General features: G+C 43.1%; 1 protein-coding gene across 1 annotated transcript in view; it reads left to right on the plus strand.

The window, feature by feature from the left end:
* The window catches only part of csmd2 (CUB and Sushi multiple domains 2), a 1,856,113-nt gene that overhangs the window by 1,421,677 nt on the left and 415,705 nt on the right, over positions 1-18,731 (plus strand). Inside the window, exons 23-24 of the mRNA XM_078566065.1 lie at positions 7,960-8,129; positions 14,261-14,417. Of these exons, the coding sequence (XP_078422191.1) occupies positions 7,960-8,129; positions 14,261-14,417 (327 nt within the window). The remainder of the gene's footprint in view (positions 1-7,959; positions 8,130-14,260; positions 14,418-18,731) is intronic.

Genomic DNA, 18,731 nt, shown 5'->3' on the forward strand with positions numbered 1-18,731 from the left:
TGATCGAGATGTTTGTGTATTTCTTTATCATTCTCGTTGAACCAGTCTTGGCGCCTGGAAGATTCATACCCAGTGATCTAGGTGCCTATCTCTTGGATCACAGATTTGATCTTGTCCCATAACCCTTCTACACTGGCATCATTAGAGCCTGTGAGATCAAGACAGGAAGCAAGTTGTATCTGGAATCATTCTCTTGTTTTTATATGCTGAAGAATGAGCAAGTTAAATCTTCTCCAGGATTTCCTTGGGGAATGTTGGTGTTTGGGTGCCAGGCATATGGTCATAGTGGAGTGTACACTTTTGTGGTCCATCCAGCAGCTGTTTACACCCCATTAGCTGTCCCAGGCTCAGACAGTGACAGACTCAGAGGTGTCAATGCTTAGATCGGGGGTGTTTCCATGTTGTCTTGTATTTACCTTTTTAACCAAATAGTATGTTTGTGATGGTGAGCCCATGTTCAGTGCACTTGGCGAGGAGGAGAAGACTGAGGAGGCTGTTGACATTTGTTTTCCCCACTCCTTTCTCAATGGTGCCTTTCCAGATGGTGTGGTTATGTCCTCACCAAGTGCACTGAACATGCACCATCACAAACAAACTCTTTGGTTAAAAAGGTACATACAAGACAACATGGAAACAGCCCCGATCCAAGCATTGGCACCTCCAAAACTGTCGCTGTCTGAGCCTGGGATAGGAAAGATGCTCACATCACCCGAGCTAATGCGGTGCAGGCAGAAGACAATGGCATTAAGGTCTCCCATTGGAATAAATTTGTCTTGTTTTGAGACAGCTGTCAGTACAGAATCCACATCTGCATAAAAGAGCTCTTTAGTTTCACCAGTAGAATGGTGTGTGGGAATATAGGAAATGATGATTGTGGCCCACTAGTTGCCACTAAACGGAAGGCATAGTAAGGTTATGAGCCATTCTTTCATGTCTATTGCAAGTTATATAAGTATATCTATGGTTCTGTTTTCATTGGGGAACCTAAATCCGTGGATACAACGACCCTCCTCTGGTTTCCCCTTCCAGAAGAAAGTGTATCCTCTTCCTTCCTCTCTAAGATGGCCTTAGGTAGGGACTTGGGTTTCACTGAGAGCAACAATATCAAGGATATATCACACATGTTCCCAAGAAACCATAGCAGTTCTCCTTTCAGGGTAATCACTGTTTTAATTGCCCATCAGGGTGCACACATTCCACACAGAAATTCATCCATATTATTGCTTGCGTGTGTTTTCGACATAAGAGTGGTGGACCCACCAGGCACAGTTACCTAGTCAGGATGGTTTGGGACAGCCTATGTTTGGGCCAGCTTTTCCAGCTCTCTTCCTCCAGTGACATGAGCAGAGGGGGCCCTAAGAGGACTGCTCAGTTGTGCATGCTGCTGTGGGGAGCTTAAGGGAGGTCATTGAGACTCTGTATTCCAAGAGAGCTGAATATATTTAATTCTCTCTTACCAGAGAGAAACAGGTGGAGCAAGTATACAGCTTTACGAGGGTTGCAGGCTTCCCCATGGTGCAGGGTGCCATTGACTGCACGCCTGCTGCTTTACGGGTGTGAGTCAATTCTACAATGCCCTGCAACCAAAAGGGATTCCATTACATCAGTGTCCAGCTCGTGTATGACCACATGCAATGTATCACGCAGATCAATGCTCGGTATCCTGGTGGCAGTCATAACGCCTTCCTTTTGTGCCAGTCTGCTATGCCATCTGCATTTGGCAGACCGGCAGTTAGCCACTGGGTGGTAAAGGCTATCTTTTGATAACTTGCCTCCTGATTCCCATGCACACATGAGAAGCACGCATGTAATGAAAGCCATGCTGCCACATGTATTATGATAGAGCAGACCATTGGGGTGCTTAAAAAAAGCTTCCACTGCCTGGATTATTCTGGAGACACCCTGCAGTACTCGACAGAGTGTATGCTAAGATTTGGCATGGTCTGCTGCCTGCTGCATATCCTCTCCATCATGAGTGCACAATCCTTGCTGCCAGCTATATGTCCTGCCCTTTTCTGGCTGCATTGTTCATGACTGATTTATCCAACTGTGATACTAATAAACCCAAAATCAATTCCCTACTGACCAACAGTTCAACACCTTAAACCCTTTGTTACTGACAAGTGCAATGTTCACTTGGCCACAAAATAAAGATTCCAAACCAATTTTTAAAATCATACATATATCTCCTGTTGCACACAAACATCAACAAATCAACCTTATGCATTCCCTTAGTGTCTGTCTCTCATGTAACTTTGCTACAAAATAGTGCTACCCCAGTGGCTGCAACATGGTGGGTGGAAGACTGCTGACCTTCACTGGAGAAGAGTTCAGATGGCTTTGCTATACAACTTCAAGCTGCTCTGCATCTGGAAGGCCTGGCTTCAGACTCCATCATCTCTGCATGGCAGCAGTCTGGCCTGATTAAGTAGCAGCAAGGACATTTGCAGAATGGCAGGGCTGGAAGGACGAATGCTGCCATCTCAGGAAAAGACAGCATACTGCATTGAGGTACTGTCACTCCCATGGGTGGCACCCCAGTAATCCTAGCAATCTGCTGGGGGGCAGACTGCTGGATTTTTTTGTGACACCATGCAAGCCCTTTCAAACACTGGTATCTGCAGGCATGTTGCAGCAGTCTGAGCTTGCATGGCAATAAGCTGAACTTGCTTGACATTAATCTGATCTTGACTACAGCACTCACATTGAATTCCTTCTGCTTGTGCTGCAATGGAAGCTGAAACGCCTACTCTCAGCTGCTGCATCATGGTTGGACCTGTAAGTTTTCTTGCAAAATTGGCCATAACTCCCACGCTGGCAGGAATAGGCTCCAAGCTCCAAGCAAAGCCCTTTGTCAAATTGATTCTGGATCATTCAATGCTCCTTGACATTTTGGCAGGCCTGCCAATTCACCAAGCATTTCATTGTGCACACCTATTGGCTTTTTTCTGTAGGCCACCCGTTACAGTCCTCAACTGAGCCCTTTGCAGTGGAATTTGTGTGATTTCATCCTCTGGCAAGGTGGTACATGTGCTACCCTTGTCCCCTGCCCTGGCTCAAAGCCACTTGTGCCTGGTGTCCCACCATGTGCAACCCTGCCTGTAAGCTACCCTCTAAGTATGCAGTGTCAGATTTTGAGCTGGTGATGTGAGTGTGAGAACAAGTGATTATATTTCTTCATCACTGTCTTTCTGTTCCTTCAGTTCTTGCTCCCAGGCCACTGCTTGGCCAGCTTGGGTATCTAAAATGATAAGGGCACAAAGAGTAAGGCGGGGAGGGGGGGGAGCGTAATGCAGGAAGAGCATGCTTATACCATCTTCAACTTGTAAATCAGGATAGATTGTGGGATAGTGAGACAGTGGGATGTGAGAAGGAGAATTAGGCGTCAGGATGCTGCCAGGTTCAATTATTTCAGCCCCGCCATTGGCTACAGTCTTAGTAATGGCAGCTACAATTATGGAAACCCCGATTTCTATCGAAATTTGGTCCTACAGCCATCCCTGCCACCACTAGCTAGCTCCTGCTGCCTCCATTTATGCACCATCTTGTCCTGCAAGAAAGAAGCAATTGTGTCAGTTAGTGTGGTGTGATGTGGCTATCGCGCTTGAAAAGGAAGCATTGTGTTTGGAAATGTGGGTATGAGGCTGGCAGCAGTGCTGTGCGTGTGAGGGTGAGGTGGGGCTACAGATGTTACATATGAATTATGATTGATAGAGATTATTGGTAGATGAGTGATGGGGGTGTGGTCATTGAACAGCCTGTGAGGTCAGCGGGTGTGGTTTGTAGGATATGGTATTTGAAGATGAATTCACTGATCTTAACCATTCGTGTGAGGTCATTAAACCTTTCACTACTCTGCATCCAAACCTTCAGGGCTAGACTCCTAGTATTATCTGCAATGGCAATTTGCTACCTCTGCCTTTGCACAGTTTCTCTGGCAAGCCTGGCTCCCTGTGGACAGAGGACTCTCCTCCTGTCCTCCACCTCCACCAAGTCATCCAGCACAGCTCTGAAAACCTTGGAGCACATTCTGTGTCATAATTCAGTGCTGCTCTTGTTCTCAAACAGTATTTTGCAAGCATTTCCAGCACCTGCTCCAGCCAGAAACCACATCCCCTTTAAGAAGTGCAGGCTAGCTTGAAGTGGTGACAGCATAACACAAACCTGGACCCCCTGCTGAGGTGTGCAGCCACTCACTAGTGTATTTAGCACTGGAGATGTGCAGCTATCATGCAAATCAGCAGGCAGCACAGGGTTTGTGTACTTTCTCACAGCATTAGCAACGTGTGCTTGTTAATTATGCATTGCAAATCCCTCACTTGTTTTCAGGCGCTGTCTGATTTTGTAACCATCTTTTCTGATTTTATAGATACAGCAAATCAATATAAGTCTCCCTTGAATACAAGCAGCACAACCTTTTCACTTACTAGACTCCTGAGAGATGGGGAGACTTTTTACTTAGCGCCTCATTTGGAGGTGGCATGGGTGAGAGAGAGTGGTTAGTTCGCATACAGGGAACATGGAAGTTACCCGTCAAAGGTCAGCCTAATTGACAGGCTTGACGCAGTCTGGCAGCAGCACTCCAGAGGAGGCCACAGAACCAGATAGGTCAAATCGCTGAACCCATGGGGAGGGGTACAATGCCAGCCTTGGTGGTGGACAGTGACCCCTGTGTCTGATCCCAAAGGGGAGTCCGATTCCTGACCCCAGATATCGCAGGTCCAATCCTGTGGAGGGATCTGTTTGGAATGGGGGCGCGGGTTCTGATGGTGGAGGGAGCTTCGGGGCTGGGACGGAGCATTCCTGCTTCTCCTGGTCCACAAGCAGTGCTGTGGAAGCACTTGCCTCCTCTCCAAGGCTGACCTTGCCTTGCTGCAACTGCCAGATTTACTGAGAGCACATTTAAGCCGATATAGCAGGTTAAACCTGAGGCTTCTAGTCTCATTAACATACTCAAAATGTCAACCCTCCTCCTGAGTGCAGGTTGGCTATCCTCTCCTTGCCCTGCCTCAGTAAAATCCAGAAGTTGATGGGTTAGAGCTGGCTACCTGACACACTCAGTACTTTTGCTCATTTAACCCTTGATGTAGACTTAATTAGATCCATTTGCACGTGCTGAAATCCCCCCACAGCGACAGTGCAGGAAAAGAGGTTTTATTTTACACTTTAGGATTTTACCATCAGTTCCTCCCTTGGGGCTACCCATGTTGAAAAACATTTTGTTGGTGACTGGGATCAATTGGAAGATTTACTGATAAAGAGAAAGCCTATTAGGAAGTGGAATTAGCAGCATTGTTGAAGTGGGTGCAACAAATGATACATTGCTTTTCTTGTGGCAATATAAATAGGATAGTAAAATAACGTGAGTTATCAGTTCTGCTCAAACAACTCAATGAGCCAGAAATTGATGATTTCTGTCCCTCCTCGCATATAGCTTATATGACCACAACTTTAAAAATCCTGAGATGAATATTGAAAAACAGAATGGTTACTTGTTCTAAACCAGCTGACTTCATCAAGAGCTTCCAAACCAGTATGAACTTTGGTCTTTTAAATGAGGCAGGATTTCAGTGAGCTGCATGAGGAGGTAATAAGATAGTTAAATAGGAAACACAAAGGAAGGATGTTTAGTAAATATTTTAACAAAGTGAAGAAACTGGCTAAGGAAAATATTATATTTAATCTTTGACAATGTGCCTATAAGAAATGGGGAGATTTAGTGTAGGAAGTATGTCTCAGTTGTATGGATGCAATACCATTTGTGAGTTTACATAAGCAATTCCTGTCTCAACGATCTCCAGCATAGTCAATTCTGCTATCTCCATTATCACCTGCGCAGCTTGTCTCACTGTTAAATGTAATCTATGTCTGCCTGACAACAACTTGTTATTTGGAAATAGAGCTGCTCCTCCACTTCCAAAACCCTCTTTTGCATTATTACATTTCACCACCTTCATCACAAACACAAAATGGTCCAATGTCAGAGTTTCTCCTTTCTTTCCATGGCAACCTGATCCGTTGTCAAATGTATTCTTCTCCATCTCCGCCACAGTCTATCTTCCTTTTAAGCGGCATTCCCTCTATCATTCAGATCGCCTTTCCCCTTTCTCAATTATCATCTCCTCCATCTTCGAGACAGCCTGTTCCCAGTGCCATCAACCAGCTCCTCGATCAGTAAAAAAGCCGGTTAGTTGCTCTCAGTTGTTCTGCTAGGCCAGAATAGATATACATGGGCAATCCATCCACAAACTCAACACTGCTAAAATGCTGGAGCCCAAGACAAATCATGAAACGAATATAACCAAATTGCACGCAGTTGGAGATTGCTAACTGTTGTTTGACACATGTTAAGTATTTCCGTGCATTTTTCATCTACATTAAACAACTATCCTGCAGACAGTGATGTTATAGGTCATGGGGTAGAATAAATAGCTCCATTACTGAAGGTACATTGCTAACCAATTTGAATGTTGCGAGAGTGAATATCATGCCCTTCGCATTTAGCGCAGACACTATTCTGAACATGCCAAGGTATTTCTTTCCTGACTGATGGGTGAGAAGTAGGTCAATCATTTGTAAAGCTTTGTCAAGAGAGTAATCATTTATGAGTAACAAAAATAATATTCAATATACAAACAGAAAATTCTGGAAATGCACAGACAAAACAGGTTAGTGTTTCAGTTAGGGCTCTTCCCAAGAATGAAATCAAGGATAAATCTGGATGAGTACCTACTTTCAGATATTCTATACATAATAGAAAAGATAGTCATTACACTCCTCTGGTTTGAAAAATCATATTCCTTGCTGCTTATAGCTGGTTTTCTGTTACTATTTTTCATGCCTGACTTTCAATCATGACTTTCATCATGAAGCAATGCAAGGTTCTCAATCCACAAACTCACAACGGCCAGAAGGATACTGGGTCAGCTTTGTAGTTATATTGCTTGCTTGCTGCCTGACTAACTTGTGTCTCTTTTCACAGATTCTCATAACGATGCTTCTTAATTAATTGCCTTTCAGACAACACATATTTCCCTACAGGTTTAAAGTTCACGTGAATTAGAAACAAGCAACTGCTTCCTGTAACTACAGGATAGTTATCTCACCCATATTGTTATTTGAAAGGTATTTTGTTAGTCCACTGATAGACACAGCTGAGTTTTTGCATGTGGGTTATATCATTTTTTTGATGAAGGGCCCAAATCATACAGCCCAGCCTAAATTCTGTTCACTGTTATTGATCTGGATAAGCTTATAGGTCCTTAAAGATCCTCATCCAGATTTCACATTTGTTCCTAATGCTGTGTTGTACTTCTAACAGATTGTAATTATGGTACCTCATTAATACAACCATGAAAATGCAGCTTACACATTTAGATTTGGGAAACCCAATTTTAATAATAGTGACCAACAAGTTACTATAGATTGCAGGATATAAGTCAACCTGGCATGTAGGACAACCCCATTTTTTTGGCGTCAAACTGCATGCTTACACCTAAACTTGGTGTATAAGTCGCGCTCCCATTTTTCAGCTAATAAATGCATTTTTAGGGCTATATTCGCATTAGGAGTTGGTCCCAATTTTTCAGCTCAGAGATACATGTTTCTGACTATATTTGCCTTATAAGTCAGCACAGGGGATCAAGCAAGAAATTGTGTTGCCAAGAAGATGTGCGGGAGTTTAAGACATGCCCAAACAGAGCAGACTGCACGGCGACCAACAAACAGAAATGGGTCCACCGGCACCAACACCAGTGGTTCACACTTTATACATGGCGTATAAGTCGACCCCTATTTTTGGAAGCATTTTTTGAAGCTTCAAAGGTTGACTTTTACAACACGATCTATGATACTCGTTTATTTTTCACATTTCTATTTTTGTAAATTGAAAAAAAACCTTGAATCTTGGACCTCTTGGTATTTAAGTTCCAAAATGCTTTTTTTGATTCTCTATTTTAGCTGAATGTGGGGCCTCTGTAACTGGAAATGAAGGAATTCTCCTTTCACCAAATTACCCAGCTGATTACAGCAACAACCATGAATGCATCTATTCCATTCAAACACAACCAGGGAAAGGAATACAATTGAAATCAAGGACATTCAGGCTCCAGGAAGGAGATATTCTAAAGGTAAGCACAGCGTTGTGCAAAATGGCATGTTTAGAAGCACAAAGATCTTTTGAAAAATCTCTCAATATCTGTACAGAGCAATGTCTTGCTTGTGTAAAGTGACAATTGATGTTTTTACAAGCTGTTAATTAAGTGATTGTTGCTTTGTAATTTGATATCATTAGGTGAAGGACGGACCCTTTTCAATGAGACACAGTAAACTGAAGTCAGTTTATAGGAATCTCTATATCAGGATAGGTCAATGATTCCCTTAAGCATAAAGAGCCAAAATTGTCAAGGTAGTAATAAAATCTTATCAGACTACAAGCTGAAGAGAAGCACCCAGGGAGCTGAATGTACAAAAAGCTCAGGGAACTGGGAAGTGTGCAAAAACAAGAATCCAGGCAATGGGTTGTACAGAAAGAGCTGGGAAGTAAGATATAGAGACTTTCACATCATTGCACTCACATGTAAGAGCTTGGGAGATACCTAGGACAGCATACAAGTATTCTTACTAATGATGTATGAAGTAAACTCTGCTGAAACTCTGGGGAAAAATGGGACAGCTATTAGTTGAGTTGAGTTATTGTGGCTACTCCTATGTGCAAAAGGAGCAGTTTGAATTTGACATGCTGGTGGCACATTGAGGATAACCTGTGGCATCTAGTTTGCTGGGACATTTACACAGTGAGTGTAATCAAGACTGTAGTAGAGCAGTAAAGCTGTGAGTGTATTGAACCCAGCTAAGGTCCATAGATGGAATATTCCAATTATGCATTGAAATCGTTGGAAGATGATAATACTTTTATATTTTGTGGTGAATTTGTGTTCATTGAGAGATGTACTTCATTGGTGGATAACAGAACTTCTTCACTCTTTTGCATTCATTGTTATCATGAAGTGTTATCGCACAGGCTAGATGCAGAGTAAAATTCTTCCTACTCTATCCCAACAGTACAATTTACACCCAACCCAATCTTAAAAGAAATTCACATAATGCCTTTCAGAACGTTAGGATGTCCCAAAACACTTTACAGCTAATTAAGTACTTAAAGAAATGTGATCAATGTTGTAATTTAGGAAATACGGCAGACAATTTTCACACAGCAAGCCCCCAGAAACAGCATTAAGATAAAACACCAAATATCCCGTTTCAGTTACATTGGTTTCTAGACACTATTGAGTGGTGCATTGGGAGAACGCCCTTGCTAACCTTTGATTAGTACCATTCTATCTGGGAGGGCAGTTGAGACCATTGTTTAATACCTCGGCCGGGATTTTCTGGCCCTGCCCGTCACGGGATCTTCCAGCCCCATTGAAAGTCAATGGACTTTTGGCTGGCCCGCCACGGCAGGCTTGGAAGAACCCAGCCCTTATCTGAAAGACAGTCTGATTTTGAACTTTGGCCCACTAAAGTATTAGTTTAGATTATTTGCTCAAGACTCTGGATTGGGTTTTTTTTTAACTCATTTATGGCATGTGGGCATCGCTGGGTAGGCCAGCATTTATTGTCCATCCCTACTTGCCCTTGAGAAGGTGGTGGTAAGCCATCTTCTTGAACCGCTGCAGTCCATGTAGTGTATGTACACCCATAGTGCTGTTAGGGGGGGTGTTCCAGGATTTTGATCCATGACGGAGAAGGAACGGCGATATATTTCCAAGTCAGGATGGTGAGTGACTTGGAGGAAAACTTCCAGGTGCTGGTGTTCCCATGTATCTGCTGCCCTTGTCCTTTTAGATGGTAGTGGTCATCGGTTTGTGAGGTGCTGTCTAAGGAGCCTTGGTGAGTTTCTGCAGCGCATCTTGTAGATGGCACACGCTGCCACTATGAACCTACAACCTTATGACAGATTGCTGCCAATGAGCCAAGCTCGGATCCATATCTTAATCATAAAATCTTAGAAAAATGCCTGCTATTTAACCAGTGGGAGAAAAAGGGAAGATTTACACACCAGTTTCCTTCTTTAAATCACATAGCATGAGATGTTATGTGCTGTGGAATCATAAACAGATTTAAGTTGGCCTTATAATCAGCAGTCAGCAGAAGGATTTGCCAATCAGGGTTGAATTCAAACTCTGATACCAAGGGAGAAAATACCTTGTTCTAACTTGTAGTGCAATTCAATACACAATTACAGCACTTTCATTAACTTGATGTATTTTCATTGAATATGGATTGTTTCTGAATGTTCATTTTTCTCCTTATGGATGTTCTGGGAATGGGTACAATGAAACCAGAATGCAACCTGACACATCTGTGTGATAAGGTCTGATGTATGCATAACAATGATACTTGGATTTATCCAGTGCCTCATTCTGCCGGAGCCTCTCAAAATGCTTCATCACATCATAAACACTGAATTGGCATTGTCTTTTCTACTAATTGTGTCTCTTAAATAGCAACAAGACGGATGTCTGTTAAAATTCTGGAATAGGAATTAAAAATTGGTTAATTTGTGAAATGTAGGTCTTTCACCAGAACTGAAATCAACAGATAGGCGACAATGATTCTCTTGCCTCCATACCAATAGATATCTGTCTCCAAGGCTCTGCTTACCTATATAATAAATACATGTATAATACATATATGCATACTACATATACCAGGCCCTGACGTGTACAGTAGATAACCTAATCCAAGATACAGAAATACTTTGTTCTTCATGCCAAGGCAACTATTAGAAAACACAGAAGCAGTTTGTGATCAAAAAAAAAAATCTTTTGGATCTTAAAGCGTGCTGCTACGTAAAAGTGCCAAGAAATGAAATGTTTTCAACATTTCTTACAATTCCTGTCAGTATTGAAAATAATTCTTCACAAAGTAACCTTGGTGGAACTTTGCTAGGTCCAAAACCATTGTTGAATAAGACAAAATCATTTCAGTTGAGGGGGATTTCTTTACATGTTATAAATAATGTAATAGCTGTGTGAATCAAAGAAATGCAACATCATATTTTATGCAAGATTTAAAATGAAACTTAACTTTTCCCTCAATCTGAGATTTAAAAAAAATATTCATTTTGAAAACAAAAACAAAAATTGCTGGAAAAAGAGTCATACAGACTCGAAACGTTAACTCTGCCTTCCTCTCCACAGATGCTGTCAGACCTGCCGAGTTTTTCTAGCAATTTTTGTTTTTGTTTCAGATTTCCAGCATCCGCAGTATTTTGCTTTCATTTTGAAAACTTGTTTTAAGCTGATTATAACAGCGTACAGTATCCTTAATCTGATTGGAGTGTGGGTTAAGCATGTGAACAATTGAGATGGTGAGCCCGTCATTCCTGTTGTCCTCACCTGTTTCCACTGAAGTGGGATCGGAGCAGAGGTCAGAAACAAATAGATACAATTACATCTGAAGTGGCATCTCAAGAGTGACTAGAGAACTTCTCCTATTTAATTATTTCTAATTAAGTAATACACTAGGTGCAAAGGTGAAGATTACATGGAGGTTTTCACCTCTCGTAACGTTCCAGGCTGGATGGATTAATGTGTTAGGAGGCCTTGTGGCCCTGCCTCTGAACCAGAAACTCTGGATTCAGGACCTATTGGCCATGGAAAGAGTGTTCATGACGTGGTTCAAATAGGTTGATAATCAGCCTGCTAATCATTCCAACAGATCCCCACAATTCTCCAAAGGGAAAAATAAATTGTGTGTGAAGATACAAAACAAACTGGTGGTTTGGGAGCTTACCTCTCAGTTGGCTGTGAGATTCTCCAGCTAAATCTTTTTGGATACTTTGGCAAAAGTTGGCACAAAGATATCTAGCTAATATGCAAGTTGGACATGTTTTATTGCTGTTACAGGGTTTGTCCTATAAAAGTTGAGCTTAAAAGCACATTTTGAAGGGAGTGTAGAGAACTTTTCTTTTCCTCTAACCTATTTTCTGCTCCCATTGTGCATGCCTGATGCCAACTTTAAGTACAAAAAAACAGTAACAATTCAATTCCCGAAATTGAAATCTTTCATGTTGATGACCACAAAGATAGTCATCAAAAATAAAACAGTCTTTGTTTCCAAAACATGTGCTCTTCAAAGTTAAAAGATGTTACAGCTGGTGATGTGCACTCACTTCCACATTGAGCAACACAACAAAACAACAGCAACATATTTATATAGTATGAATAATGTAATAAAACACACCATTTCACAGGAGAATTATAAAACAAAGTATGACACTGAGCCACATAAGAAGATATTAGGTCAGATGATTATATGCTTGGTCTAAGAGGTAAATTTTAAAGAATGTCTTAAAAGAGGAAAATGAGGTAGAGAGATGGAGAGGTGTGGGGAGGGAATTCCAGAGCTTGGGGCCTGGGCAACTGAATATGTGGCCACCAATGGTGGAATGATTATAATTGGGGATGCACAAGAAACCAGAATTAGTGGAGCAAGGGAAACTTGTGGGGGGGTTGTGGAGTAGGAAGAGATTACAGAGAATAGGGAGGGAAGAGGTCATGGAGTGATTTGATAACAAGAGTGAGCATTTCAAAATCAAGATGTCGCTTGGCCAGAAGTTAATATAAGTCAGTGGCACAGGGATGAAAAGTGAACCGGAATTTGTTGTAAGGAAGATATGTGCAGCAGAGTTTTGAATGACCTTAAGTTTATAGAGGTTATAGTGTGGGAGACCAGCCAGTAGTGCTTTGGAATAGTTAAGACTCAAGCACACACACCTATTTCTAAAATAAAAGCAAAATACTTTGAATGTTGGAAATCTGAAATAAAAAAACAGCAAATGCTGGAAAAACTCAGAGGGTCTGGCAGCATCTATGGAGAGAGAAACAGAGTTAACCTTCTTCCGAGCTGAAGTGGGGTAGAAATGTGATAGGTTTTATACTGTGAAAGAGAGGGGATAGAGCAGGTGGAGCAAAATAGAAGGTCAGGGATAGATGGGAGCTCAGGAGAGATTTGACAAAGATGTCATGGACACAAGACAAAGGGAGTGTCAATGGTAGTGTTAAAGACTAAGGCAGATGCTAATAGTGGTATAAAGGTCAGTCAGCAGAATATATTAATAGCAGAACAAGGGTCAATGCTGTCTGAGAGCAAGATACAAGAAGTTACGGATTGGTCCTGTTTGGGGTTGGGAGGTGTTTTGGGAAGAAGATAGCTGTTTCAAAATGGAGAATGGGTTGAACAGGCTTCATGGCCTGAAGTTGTTAAACTCAATGTTAAGTCTGGAAGGCTGTAAAGTGCCTAATTGGAAGATGAAGAGCCGTTCCTCCAGTTTATTTGGGCTTCACTAGAACATTGTCGCAGGCCAAGGACAGAAATGTGGGCATGAGAGCAAGATGGTGAATTGAAATGGTAGGCGACAGGAAGATCGGGGCCATGCTTGTGGACTGAGCGAAGGTGTTCCACAAAGTGGTCACCCAGTCTGCATTTAGTCTCCCCAGTGTCGAGGAAACTGCATTGTGAGCAGCGAGTACAGTAGATTAAATTGAAAGAAGTGCAAGTGAATTGCTGCTTTGGGGCCTTGGGCAATGAGGAGGGAGGAGGTAAAAGGGCACATGTTACACCTCTGGCGATTGCATGTGAAGGTGCTGTGGGAAGGGGATGAGGTGTTGGGGATGATAGAGGAGTGGACCAGGGTGTCATGGAGGGAATGGTCTATACGGAATGTTGACAGGGGAAGGTGAGGGGAAGGTATGTTTCTAAGCGTTTCTGAGTCAGATAACACCAATATGATGCTGAGTATAATTTTATACTGCAGAATTCCAGTAAAATGTCAAACTTTTAATCTTAAAATATATAAAATATACAATGTCAGTTTCAACTAAATTGGCAAGAGCAATGGTGTTTAGCTGGTGAAGTATCTGGCAGATCCAATTGTTGAAGGAACTTTCTTTGTAAATCTCATTGTAACAAATTGTCAACATTGGCTGTTGTGTCAGCCCTGAGCTGCAGCAGATGTCACATGGGTCTCAGTAGCCACTACATGGGTTGCAAAGCTTCAATTCAGTTTGATCAATCGCCCTTTGATTGTTGCATTCTTAATAAAGAAAGGGGTTGGCACTGTGAGAGGAAGATATGTTCTGTGCATTTTGTGCAATGAAACTATAAACTGATCTGTAACCTGGACACAGATAAATTGCAACTTGTGATACACTCTTCGCACCCTTTAATAATGTTTCTTTGCTTGGGTTTCCAGATTTTCGATGGTAAGGACAGCTCCTCGCGATTGCTCGGTACTTTCACTGGATCAGAGATGCTCGATATCATTTTGAATAGTACATCAAACAGCCTGTGGCTTGAGTTCATCACAAATGCAGAAAATACAAGCAAGGGATTTGAGCTCCTTTTTTCGAGTAAGTGTCAGATTAAGGAGGAACTGTGTTAGATTAGGCACCGTAGGTTCTCGTGACTTTGAGGATCATTCTTGCTTCATTGCGGTGATGAGACTCTGGCAGATACTGAATGTTATTGATCCCCTGATGCAAAGCGATGAATCTGCAACTCTTAACACTGTGGCATTTTCCTTTCTCTGATTATCAAGGTGAAGGATGTCAATGCTGGGAAATTGAACTTTTCATTTTTGGCATTCAGTGTTGTTCAGGCAACACAGGTGCATGCAAAGTACCAACTCCTTCTGCTATGTCCCAGCAATATACTTCACCTCTTTCTGGTGTGAAAACTCTGGTGAAACATGAGACTGAGGGGTAGAAATCTGTCACATGAGGTGAAGCAACACAGGCGGCATTGAATTGGCCCATCAGACATTCAACACCATTTGATAAGACTGATTATCAGATGGAGGTGACAATTGGGCAGCTGATGCCGATAATGGGCATTTGGTACAATACCACCCATTTTGCTCTAATGCCCAAGATGAAATTTTACCCGATAGTCATTGAAAATTCGGTTGTCCGAGCTTTGTAATTGTAACGGTTAAAAACATTGAATACATTTGTGTGAACGTTTCAAGCGATGTTGGTATACTGATGTACTACTCCACAGAGGGGAAAACTGGACTTTCCTGCTTGTAATTTAAACACCCAGTTTAAATCTTCTGCTCTACTGTCAGGACAGGACCTGTTTAAGAGGATGAGTTGTTCTCTTGCCCACATGTCTGTCCTTGGCTTGCTGCATTGTTCCAGTGAAGCCCAACGCAAACTGGAGGAACAGCACCTCATCTTCCGACTAGGCACTTTACAGCCTTCTGGGCTGAATATTGAATTCAACAACTTTAGATCTTAAACTCCCCCTCCCCCCATCCCCACCCCGTTTCTTTCCCCCCCCCACCCGCCTTTTTTTTCAATAATTTATATAGATTCTTCTTTCCCCACCTATTTCCATTATTTTTAAATCTAAAACTAAAACCTTTAGTCTTTCCACCCCACCCCCACTAGAGCTGTACTTTGAATATCCTGTCTTGCATTCTTAATTAGCACTTTTCTCAGACAAAGACCACCACCTTCAACACCTCTTTGACCCTTTTGTCTCTGACATCTTTTGATTATCTGCTCACACCACACCCTCAATGTGTCTCTTCCCCCCCACCCACCTTAAACCAATTTATATTTCTCCCTTGTTGAAACTATGCTTCAGTTCTGCTGAAGGGCCATGAGGGCTCGAAACGTTGACTGATTTCTTCTCCGCCGATGCTGCCAGACTTGCTGAGTTTTTCCAGGTAATTCTGTTTTTATTTTGTTTTGGATTTCCAGCATCCGCAGTAGCTTTTAGCTTTTTGTTTTTATCTTTGAGTTTTTAAATGTAAGGTAACATGAACTCATCTGGAATGCTCCCTTGCAACGCTTACATAGCGAGTGTTTTGTTGCATTGGTTGCGCTTGAAATAATGAACAATAAATTGAAAATAGGGAAGGTTAAAAGTTAGTTAAGTGTCCTTTGTTGCTGGGGTACTTGTGCATAGGTTGATGAGGTCATGTTGAGCAATAGGTCAAGGTTATACTTAGCACCTGTGGGAAATGAGATGGACAGCAGAAAACAAGTTTGTGTCCATTCAAAGGCTGGATTTGGGGTCCGTGGGAGATTGGGGTGGGGCTACTAGAAGGCCTTTAAGTCCACATAAGGATCCGAGTCCTGGTTGCAGCGAATTAGTAATCGACATAAATTTTTTTTAAAAGAATGAAGAACGACAATTCATGTAGTGCCTTTCACAACCACCAGATGTCTCAAAGCATTTTGCAGCCAATGAAGTACTTTTGAAATATAGGGAAGGATTTTCCCCTGGTTGGACGGACAGGCCTGGGAGCAGCCCCACAATGGTCCGCCGACTACAATCGGGCCCCGACGTGCGCTGACAAGCTCAGCGCTGCCGGGGTGGGGGCAGGAGGAGCGTGAGCACTGAAGTGTGCGCATGCTCAGTGAAAGCTCCCTGAAGCCACAGAGCTGCTTCAGGGAGCTGAAGATTTTTCACATTAAAGTTAAGGATTTCAAAAATAAAGAAAACATGTCCCCTCATGTGATCCTGTCGCATGAGCAGGGACAGGTTAAAAATGAGTTTTAAAAATTTGTATTCATTTTTTAAATCACTGTTTGAAACCTCATCCCGCCTGCAGATGAGGTTTTGCGAAAATGCAAAGGCCGCATGGCCTATTCGCCCACCCGCCAACTGTAACGTTGGACGGGCAGGGGAAGCTTCACTTTAATTAACTGATTAATGGGCTCAACAGCCCTCCTAATTGTCAGCGGGCGCACTGCCCACTCCCGCACGCGCCTGTCGACTGAAATATCGCACGAGTGCACAATGACTTCGGGACGCTCGCCCGAAATCATCATGCGCTATTCCACACTCATACTTGTCAGGTGCGCATCCACTTGCCGAGCTGAAAATCCTGCCCGTAGTCACTTTTGCAACAGTGACCACAGTCCCACAAAGAATGACCAGATAATCTGTTTTAATGATGTTGACTGAGGGATAAATTTTGACCAGGACACTGGGATAACTCTCCTGCTTCTCTTCGAAATAGTGCCACGGGATCTTCTACGCCCACTGGAGAGGGTACACAGGGGCTTGTATGAAGAATTGCATAGGATCCTCAATATGGGACACCACCACCTGCAAACTCCCCTCCAAGTCCACACCATCCTGACTTGGATCTGTATCGCCATTGCTTCACTTTTGCTTGGTCAAAATCCTGGAACTCCCTACCAGCACTGTAGTTGTACATAGACCGTATAGATTTGCGGTGGTTCAAGAAGGCAGCTCACCACCACCATCTCAAGGGCAATTAAAGAGGGGGCAATAAATGCTGGCCTAGCTAGGATGAATGCCCACATCCTATGAATGAATATTTTAAAAAACCTGTAATTACCATATAAACTACAATGTTAAAGGTGCCATATAAATGAGAGTTGTTATAAATGAGAAAAGTTGAGTTCTCATGCCAAAGAGTTTAATTGTTCACAGGGTGGAAAGCTCTCAGATTTTCACAAAATGCAGTACCAGGCGGAAAAAAGGACGTTTTATCTGCTGGCTGCAATGGCGGGTTTTCACGCCATATCGTCCCATTCGCGCCACATCCCGCCTAATTAATAATGCATTCCCAAGAAACACGCCGAACCGCTGGCGGGGGGGACTCTGATTCACCTCAGGCCGTCAGTAATCTGGGTGCCATATTTAAAAGATACCCCTGCACAGATCTAGCTCTCTCTAAAGCATTGGAAGTTGTTGCAAAGTCATTTCTGCCAAAGGGAGGAAACATGCTGCCCCCAAATTTAGCGGCACCTCCCTTGGGTGCCTACTAGATGCAGTGGAGGCACATCGTGAAGTCTCCCTGGTCTGGGCGAAGACCAGCAAGCGAGGTGAGCAATCCGGTATGGGAGGCAGTGGCAGCGGTGGTCAGTGCCAATGCCCTGCAAAAGTGAACAGCACCCAGTGCCGAAAGAGGATGAATGATCTCCTCTGTTCTGCCAGGGTAAGTCACTCTGCTCATCACTCTCAACTCTCACTCTCTCTCAAACCCATCACACTTCCACAGGGATCTCACTCACTGCCAGTTCATGGGACATCACCATTCACTCTCTCACACACACCTTCATCTGCCCTGCGGATCGTATCCTCATCCCATCCATGGCACCACTCACCACCCATACATGACAGGCATCCTTCTCATCTGGCCTGGCAGATGTCCTGCTTACATTCTCTCCATCTGTCTTCATGCAGGACAAGCTGGCACCCAACAAAAGAGAAAGGCTACAGACTGGTGGAGGAATACATGACGTCAGGCTCCTCACACACTTTGAAAATAGAGTCATCTAGCTGGCCGGCAATGATCTGGACTGTTCCTGTGCTGATGGCGGAGCTCAACGAAGTGAGGATCCAGCAGTGTGACATCCATCAGACAACCACTCTGTGAGTGATGTGTCCTGTTCCGCAGTCCCCTGCCACGCACAAATTATCTCCCCTTGCTTTCACACGGGGAGGTCGTTGCCAGCCAGCTGGATGACTCTATTTTCAAAGTGTGCGAGGAGCTTGACGTCATGTATTCCTCCACCATGATGTCCTGTGAACTGGCAGTGAGTGAGATCCCTGTGGAAGTGTGATGGGTTTGTGAGTGTAAGTGTTGAAAGTGATGAGAAGAAGGACTTACCCTGGTCAAACAGAGGAGATCATTCATCCTCTTGTGGCACAGAGACATACACCTCAGTGGGACCTAG

This window comes from Cetorhinus maximus, chromosome 21 (assembly GCF_964194155.1).
Source record: "Cetorhinus maximus chromosome 21, sCetMax3.hap1.1, whole genome shotgun sequence".
Classification (NCBI taxonomy): domain Eukaryota; kingdom Metazoa; phylum Chordata; class Chondrichthyes; order Lamniformes; family Cetorhinidae; genus Cetorhinus; species Cetorhinus maximus.